Source organism: Pristiophorus japonicus, chromosome 22 (assembly GCF_044704955.1).
Source record: "Pristiophorus japonicus isolate sPriJap1 chromosome 22, sPriJap1.hap1, whole genome shotgun sequence".
NCBI lineage: Eukaryota > Metazoa > Chordata > Chondrichthyes > Pristiophoridae > Pristiophorus > Pristiophorus japonicus.
The window spans coordinates 52,575,352-52,593,890 of NC_091998.1; the positions used below are offsets into that span (position 1 = coordinate 52,575,352).

Consider the following 18,539-nt stretch of genomic DNA (forward strand, 5'->3'; position numbering starts at 1 on the left):
CCGGGGAATCAGTCTGGTGAACCTTTGCTGCACTCCCTCAATAGCAAGAATGTCCTTCCTCAAGTTAGGGACCAAAACTGTACACAATACTCCAGGTGTGGCCTCACCAAGGCCCCATACAACTGTAGTAACACCTCCCTGCCCCTGTACTCAAATCCCCTCGCTATGAAGGCCAACATGCCATTTGCTTTCTTCACCGCCTGCTGTACCTGCATGCCAACCTTCAATGACTGATGTACCATGACACCCAGGTCTCGTTGCACCTCCTCTTTTCCTAATCTGTCACCATTCAGATAATAGTCTGTCTCTCTGTTTTTACCACCAGAGTGGATAACCTCTCATTTATCCACATTATACTTCATCTGCCATGCATTTGCCCACTCATCTAACCTATCCAAGTCACTCTGCAGCCGCATAGCATCCTTCTCGCAGCTCACACTGCCACCCAACTTAGTGTCATCCGCAAATTTGGAGATACTACATTTAATCCCCTCATCTAAATCATTAATGTACAGTGTAAACAGCTGGGGCCTCAGAACAGAACCTTGCGGTATCCCACTAGTCACTGCCTGCCATTTACTCCTACTCTTTGCTTCCTGTCTGCCAACCTGTTCTCAATCCACGTCAGCACACTTTCCCAATCCCATGTGCTTTAACTTTGCAGATTAATCTCTTGTGTGGGACCTTGTCGAAAGCCCCCCTCTCTCTCTCTCTCTCTCTCTCTCTCCCCCAGTCTCTCTCTCTCTCTCTCTCTCTCTCTCTCTCTCTCCCCCCAGTCTCTCTCTCTCTCTCTCTCTCTCTCTCTCTCTCTCTCTCTCTCTCTCTTTCTCTCTCTCTCTCTCTCTCTCTCTCTCTCTCTTTCTCTCTCTCTTTCTCTCTCTCTTTCTCTCTCTATCTCTCTCCTTCCCCCCCCTCACCTTCCCCCCCCCCTCACCTTCCCCCCCCCCCCCTCAGCCTATCTCTCTCTCTCTCTCTCTCTCTCTCCCAGCCTCTCTCTCCCCCTCTCTCTCCCCCCCGCAGCCTCTCTCTCTCTCTCTCTCTCTCTCTCTCCCCCGCAGCCTCTCTCTGTCTCCCTCTCTCCCCCCCCAGCCCCCCTCTCTCTCTCTCTCTCTCTCTCTCTCTCTCTCTCTCCAGACCCCCGCTCTCTCTCTTGCTCTCTCTCCCCTCAGCCCCATTTCTCTCTCTCTTTCCCCTCAGCCCCATCTCTCTTCTCTTTCCCCTCAGCCCCATCTCTCTTCTCTTTCCTCCTCTCTCTTCTCTTTCCTCCTCTCTCTTCTCTTTCCTCCTCTCTCTTCTCTTTCCTCCTCTCTCTTCTCTTTCCACCTCTCTCTTCTCTTTCCTCCTCTCTCTTCTCTTTCCTCCTCTCTCTTCTCTTTCCTCCTCTCTCTTCTCTTTCCTCCTCTCTCTCGGGCCTGTCGCATAGCTGACAAAAAGAGTGCAGTACAAATAGTTACATTGTTTAGCAAAAGACCATTCTGCTCGCGACACATTTCAGGGACTTCAGCACATAAGTCTAGGTTTACACTCCCAGTGCAGTGCTGAGGGAGTGCTGCACTGTCGGAGGTGCCATCTTCTGGATGAGACGTTAAACCGAGGCCCCGTCTGCTTTCTGAGGTGGACGTAAAATATCACACAGCACTATTTTGAAGAAGAGCAGGGGGAGTTATCCCACTGTCCAGGTCAATATTTATCCCTCAATCAACATAACAAAAAAACAGATTATCCGGGTGATTATCACATTGCTGTTTGTAGGAGCTTGCTGTGCGCAAATTGGCTGCCGCGTTTCCCACATGACTATACTACTTAATCTGGCTGCAAAGCGCTTTGGGACGGTCCAGTGGTCGTGAAAGGCGCTATAGAAATGCAAGTCTTTCAGCTGCCTGCTGCGTCGGCCGCCCTTTCTCAATCCCGTTTCTTTAATGCCGACAGGGACATTCAACAGGACAACTTCCGAGGGAACCACACACACTGGAGGGGCTTCTCGTTTGTCTACAACCATTATTTATTCTTTGTCTGTTTCCTGGTGGTGCTCCTGTCCATCCTGCTGTACCTGCTGCGGCTGCGACGGATCCACCGACGGATGCAGCGCAACACCTCGTCCACCGCGCTGTGGATGGCAGAAAGCGGGCTACCTCAGATCCCAGACGTTTCCTGAAATTCGGGCTGCAAGTGGGGGGGGGGGGTGGGGGGGCGGGGTGTGGGGAGGTGGGTGGGTGGGTGGGTGGGTGGGTGGGGAGGGAGCGGGTTTGTAAATGACTTGCGGGCGGTCGTTACCGACGGCCGGAGCAACTCTCTCTCGTCGGAGGCAAAGTGCAAATGCTGCGAACTGTGAAACGGACACACAGCGGACTCCTGAGAAGGGGAGGAGATAATGTCCGCTCACGGACTACCCTCGGGGGGGGGGGGGGGTGTCTGCCTGTCTTCTTCAGACACCCAGCGACATTCCCCCCCGCCGTGCGTTTCACCACCGTGCTTATTTCAGGAGCACAGACACTCTTGGTGTTTTGTCGAGCTGACGTTTGAAATTTGCATGACACAAGGCCAGCCAGGAAAATCCCCAACCCCTTTTTAAATTTGAAAACTGCCACTGAACGAAGGAGCGACAATCTCCCAGGACAGTCTCGTGAAGTAATAACGGCTTAAAACACGACTCAGAAAATCTTGTTGCTCTGGCCAGCGAGTTATGGCTGGATGTCTGCTGGGGCAGCGGTTTCAGGGCAAGCGAAGAGAAGGTTAGTCCAGCAGAAACGCATTGTAATAATGACAGCTGCTATGAAGATTTCGACAATCGAAAATTCTTGATATATTTATTTATAATTGCAATAAATAGAGAAGAAGTCAGTGCGTTTGTTATGTAGAAATCAATAATACGACAGGCCACGTCACAAACAATAAATGCCTTCATAAAATGCTATTGTCTTCATCATTGACGAGTTACCGGATCGGGTGCAGTGGATCGTCATCAATTCACTGGAGGCCAGTCTGCAAGTTGAATATCCGCACCCTCCCCAACACCGCCTGCCCCCACCTCCGTAACATCGCCCGACTCCGTCCCTGCCTCTGCTCATCTGTGCACAATTCTCATCCGTGCCTTTGTTCCCTCTCGACTCGACGATTCCAGCACTCTCCTGGCAAGCCTCCCACCATAAACTTGAGCTCATCCAAAACTCCTCTGCCTGTATCCTAACTCGCACCAAGTTCCATTCACCCATCACCCCCTGTGCCCGCTGACCAACATCGGTCCTGCAACCACTCCATTTTAAAGTTCTCATCCTTGTTTTCAAATATCTCCATGGCCTCACCCGTCCCTGTCTCTAACCTCCTCCAGCCCCACAACCCCACCGAGATGTCTGCCATTGGTGGCCGTGCCTTCAGCTGCCTGGGCTGTAAGCTCTGGAATTCCCTCCCTAAACCTCTCCGCCGCTCTACCTCTCTTTCTTTCCTCCTTGAGGACGCTCCTTAAAACCTACCTCTTTGATGAAGCATGTGGTCACCTGACCTCATTTCTCCTTGTGTGGCTCGGTGTCTAATTTTATTTGCTGACACTCCTGTGAAGCACCTTGGGACATTTCACTATGATAAAGGTGCTATATAAATGCAAGTTATTGAATGGTTAGATGTTCCTGTCCTGTGTTTTGGTCCGTAGGGCTTCCTGGGTACAGCAACTACACATGGACATGTCGTTGACGGAGCTCGTCTGATTTGTCTTTCCCTATTTCAATTCTCCCGCACTCACTGTCCCTCACCCTCCACCCCCCAGCCCCCCACATCCCCCTCACCAGGCGATGTAATAACCGCAGACGCAGGTAAATCTATCCCTCTCTTCCCCCCGCCCCCCCAATTCCCTGTGTGAGCACTGCAACAATATGACCAATAGGCCATATTGTTATAGGAATCTAGGAATAGGAGGGAGTCTGTCCCACCATTCATTTACATCGTGGCTGATCTGTATCTTAACTCCACCTACCCGCCTTGGTTATGTGTTGCAATCCCAAATCCACGTCTCTTACTGATTCTACAGCAACAACAACTTGTTGTCTGTGCCAGCACAGCCTTCGGTCGCCTGAGGAAGAGAGTGTTTGAAGACCAGGACCTCAAATCTGGCACCAAGCTTATGGTTTACAGGGCAGCAGTGATACCCGTCCTCCTGTATGGCTCAGAGACGTGGACCATATACAGTCGACACCTCAAAGCATTGGAGAAGTATCATCAGTGAAGCCTCTGCAGGATCCTGCAAATCCACTGGGAGGATAGGAGCACCAACGTCAGTGTTTTCGCTCAAGCCAGCATCGAAACATTGACCACGCTCGAGGTGTTGATCCCTGAGGGCCATCCTTATTGCAGTTAGCTGCTCTCTTGGAATGCTAAAATCCAGAGAGCAATGTTCTTTCAAAGCCAATGGAGGACTTTTTGAAGTGGTGGTGTCACTTGTAATGTGAGAAACGCGACAGCCAACTTGCGCACAGCAACCTCTTTGAGACATCCGGTGGTCGTGAAAGGTGCTGTAGAAATGCAAGTCTTTTCTTTTTAGATGGTGCGGTAGAGGGAAGGTGCATACTGGATGATACTGGAACTGAGCGGTTACACCCATCTGAAAAGGCTAGGGCTGCTTTCTCGAGGAAGGAGAAGGCTGAGGAGCAACCTAATCGAGCTCTTTAAAATTATGAGAGGCTTCGATAGGGTTGACGTAGAGAAGCCGTTTGCACTTGTGGGGAATCCAAAAGTCGGGGTCATAAATATAAGACAGTCACTAATAAATCCAATTGGGAATTCAGGCGAAACTTGTTCACCCAGAGAGTGATGAGAATGTAGAACTCGCTACCACAGGGAGTGGTTGAGGCGAATAGTATCGATGCATATAAGGAGAAGCGAGAAGAGGGAGAAAGGAATAGAAGGATATGTAGATAGGATGAGATGAAGTCGGGTGGGAGGAAGCTGGTGTGGAGCATTAACACAGGCACGGACGAGTTGGGCCGAATGGCCTGTTTGTGCTGTCGACCCGATGTACCAAAGTACAAATTTTGCAAAGTCAGGGGTGCCCATCCTTATTGCAGTCACCTCTGGCTGTGCCCGGTAATACGTTAGCTGCTCTGCTGGAAGGCTAAAATCCAGAGAGCAAACGCTCTTTCAAAGCGCAGGCATGAAGCCACTGGTTGTCACAGATTGACTGCCTTGAAGTCAATGAAAGACTGGAGCTCCCAGTAATCCGCGAGGAGAATGGGAGCAGCGGGCTGGAACCAGCCTCTGGGTACAGAATTCCTGAACGGAATGGCTCTCCGGCCCTTGTACCAGACCCATTATGGCCGTGTTGGGTTTAATAGCCCGGGAGGGGTGAGGAAAACCAGAGCCTGAAGCTTTGATCATTTGCCTCCGTTACAAGGCGTTGCTTATCTGTTTGTTTATGTTTATTTACATGTTCTTAATGGGCTGTGAGCTCCCCGAGACCCATTAGTGGCTGTGGGAAGCGTGGAGCAGGCATGCAGGAAGGAGACAGTGTGGACAATGGAGAGAGTCATGGTTCTTGCCCTTGAGCAATGGCACTGCAAAACAAGTCGCTCAGTAACTGATCGCCTCATGTCCCTGGCTGTGATTTGAAGACGATGTTTGGCAGCCTTCATTCAGCAGCAAGATATGCAGCTAAAAGCGTTGCTAGGCTGCAGTGTGACCTCCTCACTTAGAGAAATTAGGACAGGTGTCTGCTGATAAACTATGTGGCTCGGTGTCAAATGTTTGCTTGATAATCGCTCCTGTGAAGCACCCGGGGATGGCTTACTGCGTTAATGGCCATAATGAATGCAAGTTGTTATAAAGAAAGACTTGCATTTCTGTAGCGCCTTTCATGACCACTGGATATCTCAAAGCGCTTTACAGCCAATGAAGTACTTTTTGAAGGGAAACGCGGCAGCCAATCTGCGCACAGCAAGCTCCCACAAACAGCAATGTGATAATGACCAGATAATTTTTTTTGATTGAGGGATAAATATTGACCCCAGAACACCGGGGACAATTCCCCTGCTCTTCTTCGAAATAGTGCCATGGGATTTTTTACGTCCACCTGAGAGAGCAGACAGGGCCTCGGTTTAATGTCTCATCTGAAAGATGACACCTCCGACAGTGCAGCACTCCCTCAGCACTGCACTGGAGTGTCGGCCTAGATTTTGGTGCTCAAATACCTGGAGTGGGACTTGCACCCACAACCTTCTGCCTTGGGTCGTTTTACTACATTAAAGGTGCAAGTTGTTACACACACATTCGACCAGAATAGTCACGAATATAGTTGGTTTGTTTTCGATACAGTTACAGATAAAGTCAGTTGCTTGTTATATCTGCTCTCTCGGGTGGATGCAAAAGATCCCATGGCAATATTTCGAAGCAGAGCAGGGGAGTTCTCCCTGGTGTCCTGGCCAACATCACTAAAACAAATTATCTGGTCACTATCACATGGCTGACTTTTTCATTTTCGGCTAATTGCCAATTAAATATCAACCCTGTGGCCCTCTTTGTAAAGGTACACAACCAATTAAAACTACTTTTTCACGTTGCGGTTTGTGGGAGCTTGCTGTGCTCAAATCGGCTGCTGCGTTTCGAACATTGCAACAGTGACTACACTCCAAAAGGTACTTCATTGGCTGTAAAGTGCACTGGGACGGCCTGAGGTTGTGAACGGTCTTTCGGATGAGACGTTAAACCAAGGCTCCGTCTGCCCTCTCAGGTGGATGTAAAAGATCCCATGGCACTATTTCGAAGAAGAGCAGGGGAGTTATCCCCGGTGTTCTGGGGCCAATATTTATTCCTCAATCAAAATAACAAAAACAGATTATCTGGTCATTATCGCATTGCTGTTTGTGGGAGCTTGCTGTGTGCAAATTGGCTGCTGCATTTCCCACATTACAACAGTGATTACACTCCAAAAAGTACTTCTTTGGCTGTAAAGTGCTTTGAGATGACCGGTGGTCGTGAAAGGCGCTATATAAATGCAAGCACCCCACTGGAGTGGAGCTAAGCTACAGGACCAGTGGGAAGCTGTTCAACCTTCGCCGTCTCCAGGCCAGGTCCAAGATCACCCCAATCTCTGTTGTTGAGCTACAGTACGTGGATGACGTCTGCGTCTGCGCACATTCAGAGGCTGAACTCCAGGACATAGTCGACGTATTTACTGAGGCGTACGAAAGCATAGGCCTTGCGCTAAACATCCGTAAGACAAAGGTCCTCCACCAGCCTGTCTCGCCGCACAGCACTGCTCCCCAGTCATCAAGATTCCCGGCGCGACCCTGGACAACGTGGACCACTTCCCATACCTCGGAGCCTTTTATCAACAAAAGCAGACGTTGATGAGGAGATTCAACACTGCCTCCAGTGCGCCAGCGCAGCCTTCAGCCGCCTGAGGAAAAGAGTGTTCGAAGACCAGACCCTCAAATCTACCACCAAGCTCATGGGTCTACAGGGCTGTAGTAATACCCGTCCTCCTGTGTGGCTCAGAGACATGGACCATGTACAGTAGACACCTCAAGTCGCTGGAGAAATACCACCAACGATGCCTCCACAAGATCCTACAAATCCCCTGGGAGGACAGACGCACCAACATGAGTGTCCTCGTCCAGGCCAACATCCCCAGCATTGAAGCACTGACCACACTTGATCAGCTCCGCTGGGCAAGCCACATCGTCTGGATGCCAGACACGAGACTCCCAAAGCAAGCGCTTTATTCGGAACACCTTCATGGCAAACGAGCCAAAGGTGGACAGAGGAAACATTACAAGGACACCCTCAAAGCCTCCCTGAGAGAGTGCAACATCCCCACTGACACTTGGGAGTCCCTGGCCAAAGACCGCCTTAAGTGGAGGAAGTGCATCGGGGAGGGCGCTGAACACCTTGAGTCTCTTCGCTGAGAGCATGCAGAAATCAAGCGCTGGCAGCAGAAAGAGTGTGCGGCAAATCAGTCCCACCCACCCCTTCCCTCGACGACTGTCTGTCTGTGACAGAGACTGTGGCTCTCGTATTGGACTGTTCAGTCACATAAGGACTCATTTTAAGAGTGGAAGCAAGTCTTCCTCGATTCCGAGGGACTGCCTATGATGATGATGGATAAATGCAAATCTTCTAGAAATGCAAGTCTTTGAATTACATCAGCTCAGACCAGGTGAACAGTATCAGATGCTTTCACTCCCTGTTGACCAACTTACACTTGGTGTTCTCACAGGGCTGGGCTTGGTGTAAATAAACAAACCAGAGGATTGGAAGGGACCGCAGACCTCCTGAAATAGGACGCCGTTCAGCAACCTGAAGGAATTCTCGGGTTCTCCTAACAGTTCTTTCATTTCCGGCCTCCCTTTGTGTCTCTCCCTGTTCGGTCAGCCCACCGTGCATTCATGTTTCCGCCCCCCCCCTCGGGCGTGTTATGTGTTAGGTCGAGCCAGCTTGCAATGAGTTCAGTAAACACATCCCACCTGCTCAAGGGTTGTCAGCGTCCAGATAAAGGGACACAGCTCCTGTGATCTGCCCAGGGTCATCCCCACCACTGATACCTGAGCGAAACAGTCAAGCAGGAATGCTTGCTTCCCTGCCAGCGGCATCCAGCAACTAATCCCAAGAGAGATACAATCAGAAAGTTGTGCAAGAGAGACTCACTTTCTGACAACAGACCAGCAAACTGAACAGCAGTATTCTGATAACTAGAAAGAACTTGCATTTATATAGCGCCTTTCACAGTCTCGGGAAGTGACTATACATGCCCCAAAGCACATTACAGCCAATGAAGAACTTTTTGGAGTGTGGTCACTGTTGTAATGTGGGAAATGCCCCTGCCAATTTGCGCACAGCAAGCTCCCACAAACAGCAATGCGATAATGACCAGATAATCTGTTTTTGTTATGTTGATTGAGGGATAAATATTGGCCAGGACACCGGGGAGAACTCCCCTGCTCTTCTTCAAAGTGCTGCCGTGGGATCTATTACGTCCACCTGAATGAGCAGATGGGGCCTCGGTTTAACGTCTGCATCTGAAAGACAGCACCTCCGACAGTGCAGCACTCCCTCAACACTGCACAGGGAGTGTCAACCTAGATTTTTGTGCTCAAGCTCCTGGAGTGGGACCTGAACCCACAACCTTCTGACTCGGAGGCGGGAATGCTGCCCACTGAGCCACAGCTGACAACTGTAAGTGAGAAAGAGAGTTGGGGGTTAATATATATTTGTTAAATAAATATTTGCTATATATAATTGCGATATACATATTAAAACCACTTTAACACTTTAGACTATGTAACTTCGGGCGTGACTTACAAGACAAAGAAGGCAGCATTAAATGTATCTAGGCGTGGTGACATCACATCATGCTCGGTTTTAGTCCCTGTATCTCCGGAAAGTTGTTAAACTATGAGAGGTAGTGCAGAGGGGGAGCATGTGGCTGTTTGCTGAAGTTGGAGGACTGGGATATCAGGAAGGAAAGTCCACCATCAGGGTTTATCCTCTTTGGAAGAGAAGGATGAGACAGGACTGGTCAGAGGTCTTTCAGGGATACAGAGAATTTAGATCCAGGAACTTTCTACTGTCAGACACAGTATTCAAGGGTGAGGAGCAGTTTAAAAGTTAAAGATGTCAACAGGAATTAAGAAATTTAGCCTCAGATGTATTCCAGTGAGAGGGGGATAGAATTGTGGGATAGATATTGGAACAGAAAACCACAGCAAGTTTTCAAAAACCCCTCTTGAGCATTCCCAATTTTAATCGCTCCACCATTGGTGGCCGTGCCTTCAGCTGCCTGGGCCCTAAGCTCTGGAACTCCCTCCCTTATCCTCTCCACTTCTCTTCTCCACTTCTCTTCTCCTTCAAGCGACTCCTTAAAACCAACCTCTTTGACCAAGATTTTGGTCTTTTTTCCATTCATTCATGGGATGTGGGCATCGCCGGCAAAGCCAGCATTTATTGCCATCCCTAGTTGCCTTGTGGTGAGCCGCCGCCTTGAATATTATTGAGTGGCTGACTCAGCCATTTCAGTGGGCAGTTAAGAGTCACAAGGCTCTGGATTCATGTATAGGCCAGACCGGGTAAGGGCAGCAGATTTCCTCCCCTTAGTGACCCAGATGGAGTTTTTACAACAATCCAGTCGTTTCATGGTAACCATTACTGATACTAGCTTTTTATTCCAGATTTATTTCATTGAATTTAAAATACCCAGCTGTCATGGTGGGATTTGAACTCGTGTCTCTGGATCATTAGTCCAGGCCTCTGGATTACTAGTCCAGTAACATAACCACTACACCCCGTACTATAATACTGTACCCCGGCTTTCTTCAGAAGAGGAGGATGATAATTTGCCCGAATATCTCCTTATGTGGCTAATTTTTTATATTCGTTCCTGTGAAGCACCTTGGGACAATGTACTACGCTAAACATGCTGCGTACAAGCTAGTTGTTGTTGTATGAAATAGGATTCCGGGGCCTTTACTTCTCGAATCGCAGCAAGGAAGATGCTGAGAGCTCAGAAGAGGAGTCCAGGTGGACCAGAAATGTTCTCCTGCCCAAAGCATCACCACGTTGCTACAATGCTTACCTTAGATTGAGAGAATTGCAAACATTTCTTCAAGATCTTGCTGGAAACTAGTGAGATTATGGGTTACGAGTGGAAAGGGCCCGGTGTCTTTGGCCAATATTTATCCCTCAACCAACATAACAAACAGATGATCTGGTCATTATCACATTACTGTTTGCAGGAGCTTGATGTGCGCAAATTGGCTGCCGCGTTTCCGATATTACAATGGGCCAGCGCAGCTTTCGGCCGTCTGAGGAAGAGAGTGTTTGAAGATCAGGCCCTCAAATCTGGTACCAAGCTCATGGTCTACAGGGCTGCAGTGATACCCGCCCTCCTGTACGGCTCAGAGACATGGACCATGTACAGTAGACACCTCAAATCGCTGGAGAAATACCATCAACAATATGTCCGCAAGATCCTGAAAATCCCCTGGGAGGACAGACGCACCAACGTTAGTGTCCTCGACCAGGTCAACATCGCCAGCATCGAAGCACTGACCACACTCGACCAGCTCCGCTGGGCAGGCCACATCGTTCACATGCCTGACACGAGACTCCCAAAGCAAGCGCTCTACTTGGAACTCCTGCACGGCAAGCGGGCCCCAGGTGGGCAGAGGAAATGTTTCAAGGACACCCGCAAAGCCTCCTTGATAAAGTGCACCTGGGAGTCCCTGGCCAAAGACCGCCCTAAGTGGAGGAAGTGTATCCGGGAGGGCGCTGAGCACCTCGAATCTTGTCGCCGAGATCATGCAGAAAACAATGCAGGCAGCGGAAGGAGCGTGTGGCAAACCAGACTCCCCACCCACCCTTTCCTTAAATCACTGTCTGTCCCATCTGTGACATATACTGTAATTCCCGTATTGGACTGTTCAGTCACCTGAGAACTCACTTTTAGAGTGGAAGCAAGTCTTCCTCGATTTCAAGGGACTGCCTATGATGATGATGATCACAATGACTACACTGCAAAAGTGTTTAATTGGCTTTGGGGCTTACTGAGGTTGTGAAAAGCGCTATATAAATGCAAGTTTTTTGTTTAAACAAGTGTTCCTGGTGTGAAACTCTTCATAATTGTGGAGCCTGTCTCAGCAAATTGTTTTTTTCTGCAATTCACTGCAGCTGCCACAAGAGGGCCCCATTTGACCATTATCGCGCTCTGTCTGCAGGCGAGCTGAGCGCTGGTGCATTCTGAGAATTCATCTGCAAACACGTTTTCCCTTCCAATATTTACGCCAATTTAAAAAAAAAATGTTTGCAGAATATGCAGACTTGGAATCTTCTCAAAAACGCAGGAGGAATGCCAAATATATCAGTAAAATGTTGTGCCGTGAGGGTTGATTGAATTTGCTAAGCCATGTTCACTGATCCAAACTACCAAGGTCATGTTATTAGGGGAGTTGGACAGAGCCACACAGTAATCTGACCAACATTCCTTTCCTGAAGGTGCCAAATTAGTGGCTCCGACTGGAAGTGAAAGTGACAACAACAACTTGCATTTATATTGCACCTTCAACGTAGTAAAACATCCCAGGGCCACATTACAACAGTGACTACACTCCAAAAGTACTTCATTGGCTGTAAAGCGCTTTGAGACCACCGGTGGTCCGGAATGGCGCTATAGAAATGCAAGTCTTTCTATTTTCTTTCAAGGCGCTTCGCAGGGGCGATTATCAAACAGAATCTGACACGTAAGGAGATATGAGTGCATGTGACCAAAAGCTTAGTCAAAGAGGTAGGTTTGAAGGAGGAAAGCAAGGTGGAGAGGTTTAGGGAGGGAGTCCCAGAGCTTGAGGCCCAGGCAGCTGAAGGCACGTCCGCCAATAGTGGAGTGATTAAAATTGGGAATGTGCAAGAGGCCAGAATTGGAGGAGCGCAGAGATCTCAGAGGGTTGTGAGGCTGGAGGAGGTTACAGAGATAGGGAGGGATGAGGGCAATGGAGGGATTTGCGCACAAAGGATGAGAATTTTAAAATCAAGGCATTGCTTAACCGGGAGCCAATGTAGGTCAGTGAGCACAGGGGGTGGGGGGTGAGCGGGACTTGGTGCGAGTTAGGACACGGGCTGCTGCGTTTTGGATGAGCTCAATTCTACAGAGGGTAGAATGTCGGAATAGCAGAAAATGATGAGAATGCAGCACCCTGAGGCAGAAAGACTGCATCAAAACCCTGCTGAGGTCGAAACAGAAACAAGGGCAAGCTGAGGGACATTGACATAGAAACATAGAAATTTACAGTGCAGAAGGAGGCCATTTCGGCCCATCGTGTCTGCGCAGGCTGACAAAGAGCCGCATGGCCCTTGATCAGCAGCCCAAACCCCAGAGAAGGAAACCGAAACAAACCTCCCACTTTTGCTCGCCTCATTTTACATTAGGTGCAGCCGTAGCTCAGGGAGAAGCAGTCCCACCACTGAGTCAAACCCTACTCCAGGAACTCGGTGGCCAATTTGCACACAGCAAGCTCTCACAAATAGCAATGTGATCATCTGTTTTAGTGATGTTGGTTGAGGGATAAATAATGGCCAGGACACCGGAGAGAACTCCCCTGCTCCTCTTCAAAATAGTGCCGCGGGATCTTTCACATCCACTTGAGGGGGCAGATGGGGCCTCGGTTTAACGTCTCATCCGAAAGACGGCGCCTCCGACAATGCAGCACTCTCTCAGCACTGCACTGGAGTGTCAGCCTAGATTTTTGTGCTCAAGTTCCTGGAGTGGGACTTAAACACACATCCTTCTGACTCAGAGGTGAGAGTGCTACCCATTGAGCCACGGCTGACAACTCTAAGCGAGAGAGTTGGGGGTTTGTGTTTGTTAAAAGCAGCTCAGTGTTCTCAGGGAACACATTGGGCTGCGTAACTCAGGGCGAGTTACAAGACAAAGAAGTCGGCGTTCAATGTATCTGGCCTTGGTGACATGGTATCACGCTGGGTTTTGGTCCCTGTAAAACTGAAAAGTTGTTAAACTATAAGAGGGAGTCCAGAGGAGGAGCGCATTGCTGTTTTCTGAAGTTGGAGGATTGGAGTGTCAGCCAAGATTTATGTGCTCAAGTTCCTGGAGTGGGACTTGAACCAACAACCTTGTGACTCAGAGGCAAGAGTGCTGCCCACTGAGGCACTGAGGTCAGCAGTCATGCCTCACGCAACCGTTGAAAAAGATTGACATGGACATGTATCTTATTTAGTCCCTGTGGAATCTTGCTGTGCGCAGCTTGGGCTCCGTTGCTCGCCCACATAACGATGGTGACTGCGCTTGAAAAGTAATCCATTGGATGTGAAGCGCTTTGGGTCAACCTGAGGACAGGGCAGGCTCGATATAAGAACAGAGAAATAGGAGCAGGACTAGGCCATACGGCCCCTCGAGCCTGCTCCGCCATTTAATACGATCATGGCTGATCTGATCATGGTCTCAACTCCACTTCCCTGCCCGCTCCCCATAACCCCTTATCCCCTTATCGGTTAAGAAACTGTTTATTTCTATCTTAAATTTATTCAATGTCCCAGCTTCCATAGTTCTCTGAGGCAACAAATTCCACAGATCCACAACCCTCTAAGAGAAGAAATTTCTCCTCATCTCAGTTTTAAATGGGCGGTCCCTTATTCTAAGATTATGCCCCCTAGTTCTAGTCTCCCCGATCAGTGGAAACATCCTCTCTGCATCCACCTTGTCAAGCCCCCTCATGTTTTGATAAGATCACCTCTCATTCTTCTGAATTACAATGAGTAGAGGCCCAACCTACTCAACCTTTCCTCATAGGTCAACCCCTCATCTCCAGAATCAACCTAGTGAACCTTCTCTGAACTGCCTCCAAAGCAAGTATATCCTTTCGTAAATATGGAAACCAAAACTGCACGCAGTATTCCAGGTGTGGCCTCACCAATACCCTGTATAACTGTAGCAAGACTTCCCTGCTTTTATACTCCATCCCCTTTGCAATAAAGGCCAAGATTCCATTGGCCTTCCTGATCACTTGCTGTACCTGCATACTATCCTTTTGTGTTTCACCCCCAGGTCCGGCTGCACTGCAGCACTTTGCAATCTTTCTCCATTTAAATAATAACTTGCTCTTTGATTTTTTCTGCCAACGTGCATGACCTCACACTTTCCAACATTATACTCCATCTGCTAAATTTTTGCCCACTCACTTAACCTGTCTATGTCCTTTTGCATATTTTTTGTGTCTGCCTCACGCATTGCTTTTCCTCACATCTTTATATCGTCAGCAAACTTGGCTACATTACACTTGGTCCCTTCTTCCAAGTCGTTAATATAGATTGTAAATAGTTGGGGTCCCAGCACTGATCCCTGCGGCACCCCACTGGTTACTGATTGCCAACCCGAGAATGAACCATTTATCCTGACTCTCTGTTTTCTGTTAGTTAGCCAATCCTCTATCCATGTAGGATCCGCATGATCCTACAAATCCCCTGGGAGGACAGGCGCACCAACATCAGCGTCCTCATGCAGGCTTACAACCCCAGCATTGAAGCACTGACCACACTCGATCAGCTCCGCTGGGCAGGCCACATAGTTCGCATGCCAGACACGAGACTCCCAAAGCAAGTGCTCTACTCGGAGCTCCTTCACGGCAAACGAGCCAAAGGTGGGCAGCGGAAATGTTACAAGGACACCCTCAAAGCCTCCCTGATAAAGTGTGACATCCCCACCAATACCTGGGTGTCCATGGGCCAAGACCGCCCTAAGTGGAGGAAGAACAGCTGGGAGGGCGCTGAGCACCTCGAGGCTCGTCGCTGAGAGCATGCAGAAATCAAGCGCAGGCAGCAGAAAGAGCATGTGGCAAACCAGTCCCACCCACCCCTTCCCTCAGCGACTATCTGTCCCACCTGTGGCTCTCTTATTGGACTGTTCAGCCACCAAAGAACTCACTTCAGGAGTGGAAGCAAGTCTTCCTCGATTCCGAGGGACTGCCTATGATGATGATGATATCCATGCTAATATATTACCCCCAAACTCGTGAACTTTTATATTGTGCAGTAACCTTTTATGTGGCACCTTGTCAAATGCCTTCTGGAAGTCCAAATACACCACATCCACTGGTTCCCCTTTATCCCTTGTTCGTTACATCCTCATCCTAGTTCCCTCCTTCAGAGAAACAAGGGCACATGGCCAGGGGAAGAGGCATAGGAGAAGGGAGGGAAGGTTTGCGACAGAGCTGGGGGCTTAAAAAAGAAATTGCAAGGATGAATGATTGTACATCGAGCTACTGCACCTTCAGTCTGAGTGCCATGAGCTGCAGCTTCTGACACTTCCTGCAATCTTAAAGTGCACTCATTAGCACTTTGTCACCAAGCAGTCTTTCAAGCAGTATATGTGCATCTGTTGTGCATCTACGCTGGAATCGGGACTATTCAGATGCAATTTAGTTTAGATAAAGTCAGTCCTTGGCTCAGTGGAAAGTTGGACATTGGCCACCGTGACAGTTTCTGAAGTTGGATAAACTGCATTGAAATAACGCCAAGTTATCTGTCATCGTTTTATTATGTATATATCCTACGTGTTGAATGTGCTGGTTTCACTGTTCTAGGCTAGTGTTTGGCCACCCATCGGTCTGTATCGCTGATACGTGACGGTGATCATACCTCAGAATTGCATCTGGTTATTTCATACTCTCATTGCTTGGAGTGTGTTGGCTCCCAGTCCCCCTCACAGCCCCGTCAGCATCAATCAAGGAATATCGACAGAGACGTGGGGGGGGGGGGGGGGTTGAGGCTTTTGTGTACATCAACATTCAGTCTACAGTCGTCTTTCGGATGAGACGTTAAATCAATGAACATCCTCTGCTCTCAAGTGGACGTAAAAGATCCCATGGCACTATTTTGAAGACAGGCAAGGGAGTTATCCCAGGTCAGAGATCGATAGATTTTTTGGATATAAAGGGAATCAAGGGATATGTGGTTAGTGCAGGAAAGTGGAGTTGAGGTAGAAGATTAGCCATGAACTCATTGAATGATGGAGCAGGATCGAGAGGCCAAATGGCCTACTCCTGCTCCTAATTCTTTTGATCTTATGTGTCCCGGCCAATATTTGTCCCTCAATCAATATAACAAAAACACATTATCTGGTTATTATCACATTGCCGTTTGTGGGAGCTTGCTGTGTGCAAATTGGTTGCCACATTTCCCACATTACAACAGTAACGACACTCCAAAAAGTTCTTCATTGGCTGTAAAGCGCTTTGAGATGTCCGGTGGTGGTGAAAGGCGCTTTATAAATGTAAGTCTTTCTTTTTACAGTGCGTTTTTAAAAATTCATTCATGGGATATGGGAGTTGCCGGCATTTATTGCAAATCACTAATTGCCCTTGAGAAGGTGGTGGTGATCTGCCTTCTTGAACTGCTGCAGACCGTGTGGTGAAGGTGCTCCACAGTGCTGTTAGGGAGGGAGTTCCAGGATTTTGACCCAGCGACGATGAAGGAACGGCCAATATATTTCCAAGTCAGGATGGTGTGTGACTGGGAGGGGAACGTGGAGGTGGAGGTGCTCCCATGCACCTGTCCTTCTAATCGGTAGAGGTTGTGTGTTTGGGAGGTGCTGCCGAAGAAGCCTTGGCGAGTTGCTGCAGTGCATCTTGTCGATGATACACACTGCAGCCACGGTGCACCGGTGGTGGAGGGAGTGAATGTTGAAGGTGGTGGATGGGGTGCCGATCAAGCGGGCTGCTTTGCCCTGGATAGTATCAAGCTTCTTGAGTGTTGTTGGAGCTGCAACTCATCCAGGCAAGTGGAGAGTATTCCATCATACTCCTGACTTGTGCCTTGTAGATTTGGGAAGTCAGGAGGTGAGACACTTGCTGCAGAATACCCAGCCTCTGACCTGCTCTTGTTGCCACAGTATTTATATATCTGGTCCCGTTAAGTTTCTGGTCAATGGAGACTCCCAGGATGTTGATGGTGGGGTATTCGGCGATGGTAATGCGTTGAATGTCAAGATACGGTGGTTAGACTCTCGCTTGTTGGAGCTGGTCATTGCCTGGCATTTGTGTGGTGCGAATGTTACTTGCCACTTATCAGCCCAAGTCTGAATGTTGTCCAGGTCTTGCTGTATGCGGGCATGGACTGCTCCATTATCTGAAGAGTTGCGAATGGCACTGAACACTGTACAGTCATCAGCGAACATCCCCACTTGCCCTTATGATGGAGGGAAGGTCATTGATGAAGTAGCTAAAGATGGTTGGGCCTAGGACACTGCCCTGAGGAACTCCTTCAGCAATGCCCTGGGGCTGTGATGATTGACCTCCAACCATCACAACAATCTTCCTTTGTGTTAGGTATGACTCCAGTCAGTGGAGAGTTTTACTAGGGCTCCTTGATGCCACACTCTGTCAAATGCTGCCTTGATGTCAAGGGCAATCACTCTCACCTCACATCTGGAATTCAGCTCTTTTTAGACCAGGTTTGGACCAAGGCTGTCTGGAGAGGTCTGGAACTGAGTGGTCCTGGCAGATGCCAGATCGTGTGTGTGTTCGTGTGAACGAGGTGTGAGAGGTGTGAGTGTGTGAGAGTGATTGTATGTGTGAGTATGTGAGAGAGTGTGTGTTTGTACTTTTAACTATTTAATCCCAGCAGGAATGTGTCTCCTTTTTGTGGGACTTTGTCCCGACGCCAAACTCCGAGTCTTTGCAAACAGTTCACATCTGGAAACTTTTTTTTATAGTGGGGGGGGGGGAGGTTGAGGGAATCCCTTTACTGATTGGATGCTGCTGCTCCAGCCAATACATCATGGCTGTGTGCACCAATAGGCGGCGGCAGGGGGCGAGTGAAAGTGACCAGGCAAGGCATGCTGTCCCAGCTGGGAGTCGATGCTGGGAGCTGGAGAGAGAGCACAGTCTGGGGGGAGTTGGCTTTGTGGTGAAGGGGAAGCGGCGGTCAGGCAACTTTGGTAAGAGGTGAGGGTCTCCTCTTGGGTCAAGGGGTCGTTGTTTGGACCAGCTTACCCTCGGTAAGTACCTGGAGCAGCTTTATCTGTTAACTTATCCCGAGCTTCATATGATTTCCTTCCC

At 49.0% G+C, this 18,539-nt stretch overlaps 2 protein-coding genes across 5 annotated transcripts in view; both read left to right on the forward strand.

Moving 5' to 3' along the window:
- LOC139235035 (ectonucleoside triphosphate diphosphohydrolase 4-like) overlaps positions 1-2,168 on the forward strand; it is a 43,363-nt gene extending 41,195 nt beyond the window's left edge. For all 3 annotated transcript variants that reach the window (XM_070866138.1, XM_070866140.1, XM_070866139.1), the window contains exon 13: positions 1,930-2,168. In XM_070866138.1, coding sequence (XP_070722239.1) covers positions 1,930-2,155 — 226 coding nt within the window. In that variant the 3' untranslated portion in view covers positions 2,156-2,168. The remainder of the gene's footprint in view (positions 1-1,929) is intronic.
- Positions 2,169-18,348: 16,180 nt separating this feature from the next.
- Positions 18,349-18,539, forward strand: part of LOC139235034 (lysyl oxidase homolog 2-like) — a 97,119-nt gene continuing 96,928 nt past the window's right edge. For both annotated transcript variants that reach the window (XM_070866135.1, XM_070866136.1), the window contains exon 1: positions 18,349-18,478. The gene's annotated coding sequence lies outside the window, so the exon portion shown is untranslated. The remainder of the gene's footprint in view (positions 18,479-18,539) is intronic.